This window comes from Olea europaea, unplaced genomic scaffold, assembly GCF_002742605.1.
Source record: "Olea europaea var. sylvestris unplaced genomic scaffold, O_europaea_v1 scaffold2835, whole genome shotgun sequence".
Taxonomy (NCBI): Eukaryota; Viridiplantae; Streptophyta; class Magnoliopsida; order Lamiales; family Oleaceae; genus Olea; species Olea europaea.
The window spans coordinates 20,056-33,418 of record NW_019246859.1 but is presented as its reverse complement, the minus strand read 5'-3'; the positions used below and the strand labels follow the sequence as shown (position 1 = coordinate 33,418).

The 13,363-nt window shown below is 31.8% G+C and overlaps 1 protein-coding gene across 3 annotated transcripts; it reads right to left on the bottom strand.

The window, feature by feature from the left end:
* Nucleotides 1-6,122: 6,122 nt before the first annotated feature.
* On the bottom strand, nucleotides 6,123-8,679 carry LOC111384070. Of its 3 annotated transcripts, none has more exons than XM_023008290.1 (8): nucleotides 8,354-8,679; nucleotides 8,041-8,171; nucleotides 7,553-7,630; nucleotides 7,416-7,460; nucleotides 7,248-7,292; nucleotides 7,112-7,163; nucleotides 6,707-6,803; nucleotides 6,123-6,493 (listed from the first exon to the last, which is right to left on the bottom strand). In XM_023008290.1, the coding sequence occupies exons 1-8, from the start codon at nucleotides 8,499-8,501 to the stop codon at nucleotides 6,328-6,330; spliced, it is 762 nt and encodes a 253-aa protein (XP_022864058.1). In that variant the 5' UTR covers nucleotides 8,502-8,679; the 3' UTR covers nucleotides 6,123-6,327. The 3 variants fall into 3 exon arrangements, with proteins under 3 accessions (XP_022864058.1, XP_022864060.1, XP_022864059.1); XM_023008292.1 differs by having other exon boundaries at nucleotides 8,331-8,674; XM_023008291.1 differs by lacking the exon at nucleotides 7,248-7,292.
* Nucleotides 8,680-13,363: the final 4,684 nt, after the last annotated feature.

The window sequence follows — 13,363 nt, the reverse complement described above, 5'->3', positions numbered from 1 at the left end:
TGAATTGGATAAGTAGATATTAATTTTAGCAATGTGATTTTGTAGAAGTTCATAGTTTTAATACATATATGACAATCCTGATACTAAAAGAAAATTATTTAATCATGTGTTTTTAAAATTTTAAATTAAGTTATAACATAGTTTTGTTTGAAGACAAAAAAATGTTCAAGTTTGGGGGGTATTTGATAAGTATATTTTGTACACTTATCTAGGTCAGTAAATTGGGTATTTCTTAGTGATTTGAATGAGTTATAACTTAATTATGTGTTAATTATATTTTTTAGATTGAACTCAATGCAAATTGATGGAATTGGTAGAAATGAACAAATAATGAGCAAAATGAAAAAAAAAATTCAAAGTTTGAGGACCAAAGTGTAAACATTCAATAGTTGATTCGGACCACAACATGATGATTGAAGATCACATATAAACAATTGGATGCAAATTAGAGATCAAAGGAGTGAAATAGAGTTGAAGTATTTGTACAAATCAATTTCCAGCCGAAGAAGTTATGCTCTGAATTTTTAGTATCAACTTGAGACCTATTTTTAGAATAGAAAACACTAGCTCAAAAAATTTATGACCAAAATACTGAATGCTCTTTGAATTAGCTTTTCCAACGTACTTTGAATCACCTTCATTGGATATCGATAGAGAAAGTTATCATCAAAATGCTAAAGCTCCTCAGGGATGATATAGCGCAAAATGACTAGCAAGGGCGTTTTTCTACAGACGAACGAGCAATTTCCTTTCACTATTCAAACTCTGTTGAAACACAAATTGGACACGATTTTGACCTTTCTTTGGCTTCTATAAATAGAGAACAAGCGTTACACATAGAAAAACCATTCTCTTGCCTCTTCATATACAATAGTATTATCAAATTCATCAAGAATAAGAGATCAATTCATTACTTTTAGGAGAGGAGATCAAGCCATAACAAGGAATTGAAACTAAATTACATCAAGAAATTAAAGAATTTAACTTTGGACTTGAAGATCAACATCTTTTGAACTTTTGCATGATTCGGGTGATATTTTTTTATTATTCTTCTTATAATTTATATATTAATATGCTAAACTAAATTCAATTTTGTATTGGATGAAGATGAACTCTATTTGTTATTTACTTTTATTCAAAACTAGTAGTTAAGTACTTCTTGCGTTTCTTGATTGATTTTTGCATACCCATTGCATTATTTAATTATTTGGCCACCAATTAGATAATTAGTTGCTTTTGACTGTTGTAATATTGGGAAACTTACAATAAGTTTAAAAACGCGGCAAAATTAACATATATGCAATAGATGTTAGGAATAGAATTTATCACGTGTGAAATTATATAGATAATCTAAAATTTAATGCATTTTAACCATTTAATTTCGGACTATGAATAGATTCGAGTCGTGGTTAAGATATAATTAATTTGTCTTAAAAACAAAGTTAAATAAATTAGCTTTATCGATTGCTATGAACGCACGCATGAATGAAACTAGATTATGAATCAAGAATAGTAATAGGTTGCAATAGGTGAATTCGAGATCCAATACAATCATCCATCATCCATAGTTTGATAAAGACAAACTTTTATTGCTTTATTAGATTAATTTAGAATAATTAGAAAATCAAATTCTTTTTTGTTTATGTAATTCGACTTCCATACGTAACTGATAAATTTGAATTAAATTTATTTCTCGTGGGATGATACTCTCAACTCATCAATTTTATTACTTGTCAACGATCTAGTAAGTTTGCAGGTTTCTCACGAACAATTTCATTTATAATTTTCTTAACAAAAGAAGGGACATGACAAGAAAGAAGGGGAAGGAGAAGAATAAATCAAGTTCGGGGTGAGCGGCGTTTAAGTGGTAAGGATAAAAGATGAACCGAAATACAAGGCGTTAATTTTTAAACGAGATATACTGAACATTGATAAGAAAGTGGATGTAGTAAATATGCACTAGGTGGGCAAACGAGATTTTATAAATGAAAAAAAAAAAAATAAATAATTAAAAGCTTGAGTTAGGACAATTCTATATGAACACATTTTATGACTATTTACTCAAATTATAATATTTCATATGCTAGTGGGTAAGAATAAGAAATAGAGTAATTGGACATTCTCAACGTCCAAAGTGTAATGACTTGAGCAATTTAGAATTTGATGTAAAGTGATTTTGATCGAACGATCCTATCAAGTACCCAAATAGTATGATCCTAGTTAGGGGTGAACACGCTCTTATTCCAAAAAGAATATAATCGAATCAAGAATTACTAGATATTTTATAAATGGAGCCGTAAGGTCCAAGTTTATTTTTGAAATCAAGACGTTTAGTTTTGTTAGATTCTATACCATAATTAAAATTTCAATTTCTCATAATTTCGACAACTATTCCATTCTCCTAATGTTTGGAACAACATAATAATTTAACAAATGATATGTACCATCTTACTAAATGACAAACATAGTCAACTTTAAAAACAAGAGCAACTTGTCTAATAATATTTATTCACCATATATATAAATGACCAATAAGTAAATTAGTAAAATATAGATGAATTTGCTTCAAGTGAAATAATTTGGCAAGTTCAATTATCAAAATAAATTTTGGGAAGTTCAATTTTTCGATTCGATTTTGAATCTAGAATCGAGAGTTGAACCAAAAAATCTCGATACTTATATTCATTACCCAATTTAATTTAAGAACTGAATTGAACCACTTTCTTCGAATTTGCTCAAATTCAGTCTATTACGATTTGGTTCGGGGGGGAAAATGTCGCTTCAAGAGAGAGAGAGACTGCTTGTCTACGATAAAACCGTATACAGTCATTTATCAACTTTCTGGCGTTTAGCATTAGGCTGTTTTTATTCTTGACACCCTTCAAATCTCTCTCCTCTCTCATACGCACATTTGTACAGCATAGATGTACAGTATTTGTATCTATAGCTTGGAAAGCATTTGCATATAAAGTAGATTACTGTAATCAAAGTTATTTTGTTAAAAAAAAAAAAATAAATAAATAAATTCACATCAAATAAAAGTGAAACATAGACCAACTTATAAGAGTTTGAATGCACGGATTTTAAAATTTGTCTGTTTGAACGAGTCACCATCTTACGATGAAATGTTAAGGGATAAAAATTTCACATCGAATAAAAATAAAAATATAGACCAATTTATAAAAATTTGGATTACTGCTCTTAATGGGGTTAACCATTTAAGATGTAACTCCAAATCTTAATATATTTCTTCTTCGATTCCCCAACTCTAGTTCTTTTAATTTCCATTTCCCCTTCAAATACTAGAATTTTTTTTATTCCTTTTGGATTGAACTAATGGGCCAACGGCGGTGATGACAATGGCGACGATAATAGAGACTATTGATTTTCAAAAAACGGGCATCCAAACAGGGAAAGTTGTGCTTTACTGATGAACCTTCTCAGGCTTGAGGCACATGGCTCACATTGGCTTGTCTACTAATGCAGTTTGAAGAAAGGGAAAAATTCACAAATCATGCATTAAAAGTATGAACAATTCAATTTTCAAGTTTTTAATTTCAAAATTCAAAAATCAGGTATCAATTATTTAATTATAAATATTTTATTAATAAAATATATTAAGGTCACAATTATAGAATTACTGGTCACAAGTACGTAATCATAGGTCACAACTCATTTATTGATCGCACATTATAAAATTAATTGATCACAATAAAAAAATTTATAGGTCAAAGTGTAATTCATTGATCACAAATATAAAAAAAAAATAAAATAAAATAAAATAAAATAATTATACATTAAAGTTTATATGTCCATTACAGACTTTTAAATTGATCACAAATTATCGAATTTTAAGGTCACAGTCAAATACTTAGTCACAAATAACCAAATAGTTGATTACATACACCCAATCTCGATACTGATCCAGTACAAATACTTGGTCACAAATCAACAAAATAGCTTATCACAAACACTATTCATCCCGTTGCCGCCACCGCCAACAATAACAACACAAAACCTCGATCACCAAAAAATCACTACCTCACCACCACCACCAATCATATCTAAACCCACTAACCCACCACATTTGCACCCTTCTCCATCCTTGCACTGAATTATCCATCACACAAACACACTTTTCCAAGCACAATTTCCCAAACACGATTAGGGGTGGGCAAAAAAATAAATAACGAAAAACTGACCAAGCTAATCAAACTAAATCGATTTAGGTTAGTTTGGGTTGGTTTGAATCAAAGAATTAGTTTGGTTCAATTAATTTTAACCATTAAAAAGTCAGGTTGAGTTGATTTCGATTTAAGCAACCAACCTATTAATTAACCGACACAACCAATAAATATTTTTTTATTTTTGGTCTTTTAAAATTCATCTTTTTTAAATGTAAAAACCAAAATAATAAAAACAAAAAGATAAATTTGTCTCAAATAATTTGTTTACCATATATATATATATATATATATATATCAAAAGAAAATAAAGCAAGAAGTGTTAAAACTTCAATTTTAAATTGTACTCTTGCTTTCATTTTGGTGTAATTGTTTGTTGATAACTATCGAATTTGTATTTATGATGATTTTGGAAAAATTGATTCTTTACCATTTACATTATATATATTATTTATATGCATTATGCAAGAAAAAAATTTATATGTATAAAAAAACAAATATTTTAACCGAATATAGGTAGACAAATTATTTTTTTTCTTTTTACTCGCACATATTCCAAACCGACCCAAACCAATTAGGCTTGGTTTGACTCGGTTTCAACGACTTGATTGAATCAATTTAAGTTGAAATTTATTCAAACCAATCAAGTTAGTTTCGGATTCGAGTTGGACTCAAAACCAACCAACCCGAACCATGCCCATGCCTAAACACAACCATATTGTCACCGGTGGAGAAGAATCGTGCACCTACAAACTTCTTGTTGCAATTGATTTTGGGATCAAGATCACTAGCAACCTCACGTTGACCTCGCCATCTAGACAAAACTCGTTTAGATGTTGACCCGATCTCCATCCTGCTATCGTCAACTTAGAATCTTGTAGGGCGGCACTCTAAGCAACGCGTGTAGCTTATGAATAGAGAGCCACTGCACATGAAGATAAGCGCCGCCCATCGCGACGATTGGAAGAAGATAGAATAATGATCTAAGTGACAATCTGGCAACAACACTTGTATTCGCACTGGTGATGAAAAAATTAACAGGAAGGGAGAGAAATTGTGTAGTGGCCGGAGAAGAAAATAAGCCCCTGTTTGATCCCCATTCAATTCAATTACATTACATTCCATTTTTCTCTCTCCTATTTTCAACCACATAATCTTCCATAAAATAATATTACACGTAAATAGAAAACTTTTCCTTCTTTTTCAACCGCTCATTTTTCTAAAAAATATTATTCCTCCCATTTTCATTTTCAGGTAATGAAGGTCAAATGGGGGCTAAATGGTATGTGAGAGAGAGAGAGAGAGAGAGATGATTAATTCATTTTGTAATAATATTATTAATATTAAATAATGACCTGATTTATGAATAATCAAATTTCATCTCTGATTTTTTAATATGGATCTTTAAACACCTAGTATTATGTAATTTCCACTTGAAGAAAAGAAAATATAAAAGCTCTTAAGACTTTTTTCAACTTTACACCAAAATTTGAGATAAGCTTTGCATCAAGAATTAATCTATCTGTACGAGGAATTTGTATAATAAGTTTGACAATGTGTTTAGTGTAGAATTCAAAAAAAGTTTTTCAAATTAATGGATATGATGTCTACCAACTCACACACGGTCAAATTTGTTGTCAAATTCATTGTACAAGTAGTATGATTGTTGCATCAAATTGTACCAAACTAAAAATTATCTCCAACACATTACACCAAATAAATAATGTTTAATTATTTTCTTCATTTCTGTCATTCTTAATGATTCATTTATCAAAAAAATAATTTATTTATTTACTACTACATAAAATACTAAATAAATAATTATTAATAAATTAAAAAAAAAAGTGAAACGGGCGAACTTGTAAAATAAATTTTGGAGTACGTGCTAAGAATGCAAGCTTTTATCAGCAGCAAAACAGATGAAAATTGGGATGAAAATGATCACGAATAACTTGAAATCACAGGTTGATCTCTCATTCAGAAACTATCAGGGTTAAATAAATTGACGATAGATACCTATAGAATTTTATCTAAGCAAAGCTAACTGTTATTACAAGAGATTTCTGCATTTCTGCTCATTCATTCTCCATTCAACCTAGAGTTGTGCCAAATATAAATAGTGCTACTCTAGAGCTAGTTATTGTCAACCGCCATAATGGTACTTTAGCAGTTCAGGAGGCTCCTCTTCCATTATGCCCGAACCGGTAGTAGCCAAGTACTCACGAATGGTCGTTTTACGGTCCCCAAGAAAAGTATGATCCAAGAAGTTATTGTAGGCCAGATCACCAAGGTTCTTTGCTGCCAAGACACTGCAAAAAGTAGTTCCACACATTTTTCAGCTATGTGTAAGCAAAGGGTGCTTTCACCGAGAATGATTGCAATTAAGCGCATGTTATGAACAGTGTTAGAGCATCGTCTTTCTTGCAATGCAACTTCTTCTTGAGGGATGTACATTCATAGTCAAAGAATCAAAAATTTGAAAAGAAAATAAATTCACATAAATGTTACTAAGTAGCACTAACCAGTGCCTGAGATAAACTCGACAAGGTAAGATATTGTCTGCCCAAATCTTGTCTATGCCATATCGTCCATACCGCTGAAAGAAAATCTCTTTGCTTCCTGTCCCAGATATCTCGAAAATTAATAATCAATATCCAATGATGGCACATAAAATAGCAAATGCAACTAAACATATCGGAAATTCATTCAATAGATATTCTATGCCAATAATCTCAGCTTCTGGATTAATGGAAGTTGTGGTTGAGAAAGAAACTTGGTTATAGTCTTAACTTCACATTGACCTGCAGCTCATCTCAATCCAATATTATAAATACAAGGTCGAACCTATTTGCACACAAACACAGTTGCACAAGATATCCTATGAAAAATGAACAAAATAAATGCTCGTGAAGACGTAAAAAAATTACCTTTGCATTTGTTTTCAAAATACTCTTTATCACTGTAACGTGCGCATAATACCTGCATCAATGCCAGATATGATCATTGTTCATTTCAGAGTCAATTATATCATAGCCAACCACAAAATAGTCTAATCTTACTCACCGCTGGAGTCGTATAAAACAACCCATTAAACGTTTCTGGTATCACCTAAACACAACAATAAATACTCGCATTACAACTTACCAGTGCCGTAATCTGTTATATGTGCAGACATATGTAAAAGTGAGTTAAACGTTATGGAAACTAAGAAATAAGTAAGCCATCACTCACTGCTAAAAACTCGAACTCATGCTCCCTTTCAATAAAGGCTGGTATCTAACTTTGCCAAGCAAGAAACAGGTTAATAACAGTTTCTTAGGCACAAAAAATTTAAATTTTTCTTCTGACTAGTATCTTATGAGTTATACCTCTGATCTCTGAATCTCAAAAGTGGTAACTACAAGGGTTTCACCTTCACATGGCTCCACACTCAAGCTTGATATCTCCTGTAAAAATATACAACTGCATCATCAGGGGAAAAAACTGCGATTCTTTACCAAATCATTAATAGTGCTGTGAAAAGTTCAGATAAAACGGAAAATTTCTAATCATCAGAAACATCCATTTTTAAAAGGCAAGAAAATACTGCTTAGTATATCAAAATTTTACTAGATTAACTAGTTTAGTTTTCTTAATTCCACTTCTAAATTCCCAATCCAGTGGTGCCAAAAATGCTGTTGATAGAGAAATTTATCAAATTTTTTAATAGTCTCAGCAACCATCAATACAAATTTAAACATCCCTCTGTGAACAGTAGCACTCTATTTAGCCAATATATAATCAGAGCAAATAACCGGTGCCCACTGGTGACTAACCCCAATAAATTAATACACCAAACAACAAATTAAGAAAGCACCTTGGTTTCAGGTTTAGCAATGCCATGCTCAAAGAAAATCGGAGCAACATGAGCAAAAACTCTCCGAAAGCCACTCAATTTCGTCATTCTGAAGTTTATCAAGTACGGAAATGTACTCCTCGCGCTCCTCTCTGTACAAACATATAAAAACACCAGTCCAAAAATTATATTTAGCCAACATCTGATCCGAATTACTTGAATTTTACTTTTAGCTACAATTTATTTTTTGCAAGCGACGTTTAATAGTAATTTCATTAATAAGGAAAGAATAAAGTGAATAAATAACAAACTCAATTGGTCTGATCTAACGGACCGGAGAGAAGAGAACCGAAACCGCAGATGGAGACAAGACCATCAGGAGAGACGATTTGATCAAAATCGGACTCCTCTTTGAGTCCGAAAGGGAATTTTTCCGGCGGTTGAGGAATGAGTGGTAGCACGAAGGACTCGCCTAAAGGCATGCTGGAAATTCACCGGAATTCTCGATTCCGGCTAACAGAAGGTATGATCGTAAATGGTCGGGATGGTGATGGAATTGTATGGGAATTTAACGGGTGGAACAAGGCAATTATACGCGTGCGAAAGAAACGGAGGATTGATAACAGTAACCATTAGCTCATATGATGCACGTGCAGAAAACTCAGTAGCCTTTTTGAAAAGTAAAGTACATGTATTTACTTGTGTTTTTCGTGTTTTTAGTATCAATAAATAGATTAAGTCCGTTTGAGCCACATTAATATAAAAATAAGAATAAAAAAATATAATTATTATAAATTTTATACAGGAGATAAATTTTCAAATGTTATGACTTGATGTGATGAATAACATTCATATTTTTCATTTTAATGAGTAAATAATAGGAAACAAACAAGGGCTAAAATCTAATCTTGTGTTTTTCGTCTTTTTAGTATCAATAAATCGACTAAAATTTTGATTTTAATTTAAATCAAATTAATAATTAATTTTAACATTATATTTTATAGAATTCACAATTTTTTGATTATATATTTAAATTTTCATCAACTTTTATCAAAATTCAAAAAATAAATTTAATCCTCACCAAACGGGTGCTAAAAAAATCATTACAACTAAAAATGAATAAAGTATTGTTACCCTCAACGAATTGACCATACAAATGATTTATTGACATGGCGTTGCATATCACCATCTCTGAAACGTGATTTGTGTTCTTTAACTTTATACTCTATATATGCATGTTTAGAAAGTGTTTACAAATAATTTAAATTATAAACAAATAAAATGAATGGCAAATAAATTATAAGTGAGTAGTATTCATTAATCCCGTAAAATGTGAATAAAAAATAATTTGATTAATTATAACAACTTTTAAATCTTAGTCAAACATATTTTAAGATTCAAAATGTTTAAAATTTTGTGTCATGTGATTTGCATATGTACACGTCATCTTGAACAATAGCAGCGTTTAACAATTTATTGATGTGGTATTGCATGTCACCATCTCTATCTCTTAAATGTGATTCATGTTTTGAAAAGTGTTTACAATTATAAATAAATAAAATTGAATGATTGATAAATCATAAGTGAGTCGTATGCACGGATTTCACAAAATATGTGAATGGAAAACAATTTGATTAATTATAAATAATGTATAAACCTTAGTCAAACATATTTTAAGATTCAAAGTGTTTTATTTTCTTGTGTCGTGAGTTACGTTTGTACAAGTCATCTTGAACTATAGCAATGTTTAACAGTATAAAGAAATTATTTTGATGTATTCAATTTAAAAGAACTATCATTACTTTCAGGGATTTTAAATTTGAATAAAAATGAAAGTTGCAAAACTCGTAATATATGATACAAGGTGATGTAGCGGAAGTATAAGAATTTGGTGTTAATCATTATAGATCAAAGATAAATACATGAACATTTGAAGAAAAATCTGATGTCTTTGATTAATAATAGAAAAAATTGTGGTCACAATTTCAAACCATTCATTCTTTAATGACTTGCGTCCCTTTAACTCGTCTATGTCTGTTATGTCTGCTGATGGTACACCATTATCTTGAGTAGGTGTTGGTTCAGTTAATACACATAATTTGTCACTTTCGAATGTCTATTGTGTTCTAGCTCTTGCTTTGAATCTTATTTCTATTGGTCATTTGTGTGATTCTGGATACTTAGTTCAGTTTTTTTTCTACTGGTTGTCATGTGCAGGATCCTCAATCTCAGAAGCTGATTGGGATAGACCATAGACAAAGAGGTTATATGTTCTGGACAATTTAAGACCACCACACATTGTAGCCTCTGGTGTTCATTTGTCATCTTTTTCTTTGAATTCATCGTCTTCTAATTTTTATTTGTAGCATTCTTGCCTTGGACATGTTTTTGCTAGTCGTTTGAAAATTTTTAGTTTCTAAAGGTCGATTGGGAAATATACAAACTCATGATATTTCTGATTGTAGTGGTTGCAAATTAGCAAAATTTTCTGTTTTTTCTTTTTATCTAAGCATTTCTCATTCTATTGCACCATTTGATCTTGTTCACTCTAATATATGGGGACCTGCTCTTGTTGCTACAAAAGGAGGGTTTCGATATTATGTGTCCTTTATTGATGATTATAGTTATTATTGTTGGGTTTATCTTATGAAGCGACAATCTGACTTCTTTCTATTTATCGATGCTTTAGAGCACTTATTAAAATTCAACATTCAACTGTAATTAAATGCTTTAAATGTGACTTTGGTGGTGAGTATACTTCATCTGAATTCTCTAAATTACTTGCTCTTGACGGCACAATTCATCAAATCTCTTTTACTAATACCCCACAACAAAATTGTGTTGTTGAACGAAAGCATATACACATTGTGGAAACTGCTAGTTCACTTCTTTTGTCTGCCAAAGTTCCCAGTGAGTTTTGGGGAGAAGAAGCTTTTACTTCTGTTTCTTTAATTAATAAGATTCCATCTTACCATAATTCATGTTTATCACCCTTTAAAATATTGTATGGAAATCCTCCGGATTACTCCTCGTTAAGAGTCTTTGGTTGTACTTGCTTTGTTCTTCGTCCTGAAGAACATAATAAGTTGACATCTCGCTCTGCTATTTGTGTTTTTTTGGGTTATGGGTAAGGGCAAAAGGGTTATTGCTGTTTCGATCCCATTAATAATAAATTATATGTTTCTCATCATATCGTGTTTTTTAAGCACATTCCGTTCTTCTCTATTTCTGATAATACTCATAATGTGACTAAAACTGACCTCATTCATATTGATCCATTCTCTGATGATATAAACAATCCACCTTTCCATACTCCATGTACTGTTGATTCTTCATATCCTGCAGGTACACATGCTTCAGATCATGCTACCCCTCCTCCTTCTAAGGCTTACCAAGTACCGCTTGAGATTGTTAATCCAACTCCTGTTTCATCTCTTCCTCGTTATTCTCAATGTATTCGTAAGTCCACTTAGTTATCTGATTTTGATTATTCTTATTATTCTGAGTCATTTTGTTGTTTTCTAACATCCATTCATAAGTTAGTTGAACCATCTTCCTATAAAGAACCTATTTTGGATCCTCTTTGGCAACAAGTTATGGCTGATGAACTTTTTACTTTGCACAAGACAATTAATTGGGATTTGGTTGAATTGCCTTCAGGTAAACATGCTATCAGTTGTCGTTGGGTTTATAAGATTAAAACCAAATCAGACGGTTCGATTAAATGCACAAGGCTAGATTAGTTGCTAAAAGTTTTAATCAACAGTGTGGTTTGGATTATGAGGAGACTTTTGCTCTTGTTGCCAAGATGACCACTATTCATACACTTATTGTAATTGCATCTGTTCGTCAGTAGAGTCTCTCTCAATTGGACATCAAAAATGCATTTTTAAATGGAAATCTTCAAGAAGAGGTTTGGATGGTCCTCCTGGTCTTTCTCACTCTCCTGGATTTATTTGTAAACTCAAGAAGGCACTTTATGGCCTCAAACAAGCACCTTATGCCTGGTTTGAGAAATTTTCCACTGTTGTTAGCTCTCTTGGTTTTATATCTAGTCATCATGACTCCGCTTTATTCTTTAGATGCACTTCAGCTAGTCACATTCTATTATTGCTACATGTTGACTATATGATTATTACTGGTGGTGATGTTGATGGAGTTGCAGGTTTGAAATTAGAATTGCCTTATCGTTTTGAAATGAAGGACTTGGGTACACTATCTTATTTTTTGGGGATCTAAGTTGGTTGTTCTCCTAGAGGTTATTTTATCTCTCAGTCCAAGTATATTATAGATGTTATTGAGCATGCCCGTCTTACTAATACTAAAATTGATGATACTCCTCTTGAGTCCAACGCTCGATATTCATCCTCTGACGGTGTACCATTAACTGATCCCAATTTGTATCACACTATTGTTGGATGTCTAGTTTATCTTACCATCACACGTCCTGATATTGCTTATGATGTTCACATTGTTATTCAATTTGTTTCAGCTCCTACTACAGTTCATTGGGTAGCAGTTGTTCGTATTTTGCGTTATTTTTGTGGTACATGCTTTTAGAGTTTGTTGTTTCCATCAACCTCATCCTTATTGTTCCGTGCCTACTCTGATGTTGATCGGGCCAACGACCCCATTGATCGCAAGTCCACTATTGGTTTTTATGTATTTTTGGGTGATTCTCTTATCTCTTGGAAAAGTAAGAAGCAGACTATTGTTTCTTGTTCCTTTATAGAAGCAGAGTATCGAGTTATGACATCCACTACCATTAAGATTGTGTGGTTGCGATGGTTACTTGCAGACATGGGTGTTTCTCATTCTTCCCCAACTCCCATGTATTGTGATAATATTAGTGCTATTTAAATCTCTCACAACTCTGTGTTCCACAAATGCACAAAACATATTGAGATTGATTGTCATCTAGTTCATCATCATCTGCAAACTGGCACCATTTTCCTACCCTTTATTTCTTCATCGTTGTAGCTTGTAAACTTCTTCACTAAGTCTCATCCGGTTCATCGTTTTCGCTTCTTGTGTGAGAAACTCTCACTATTTCTTGCTTTAGCATCATGAGTTTGAGGAGGGGGGGGTTTAATATACAAATTTATATTTATTTTCTTTTGCAAAATATTTAATTTCCTTTTTTTAGGTTTCCTATTATTTTTAGGTTTCCTTGTAGTAGTATAAAAGCTATATTTATTTTCATTGTAAACCCTAATTCTCGTTGCTCAATCGATTTTGGTTCTCTCTATATTCTTCTTCTTCTCTTCTCTTTTCTTCTTTTTAGATTGATTCAATATATTGGTTTAAGATAGATCATATTATTATCCGTTTATATAGCTCTTGA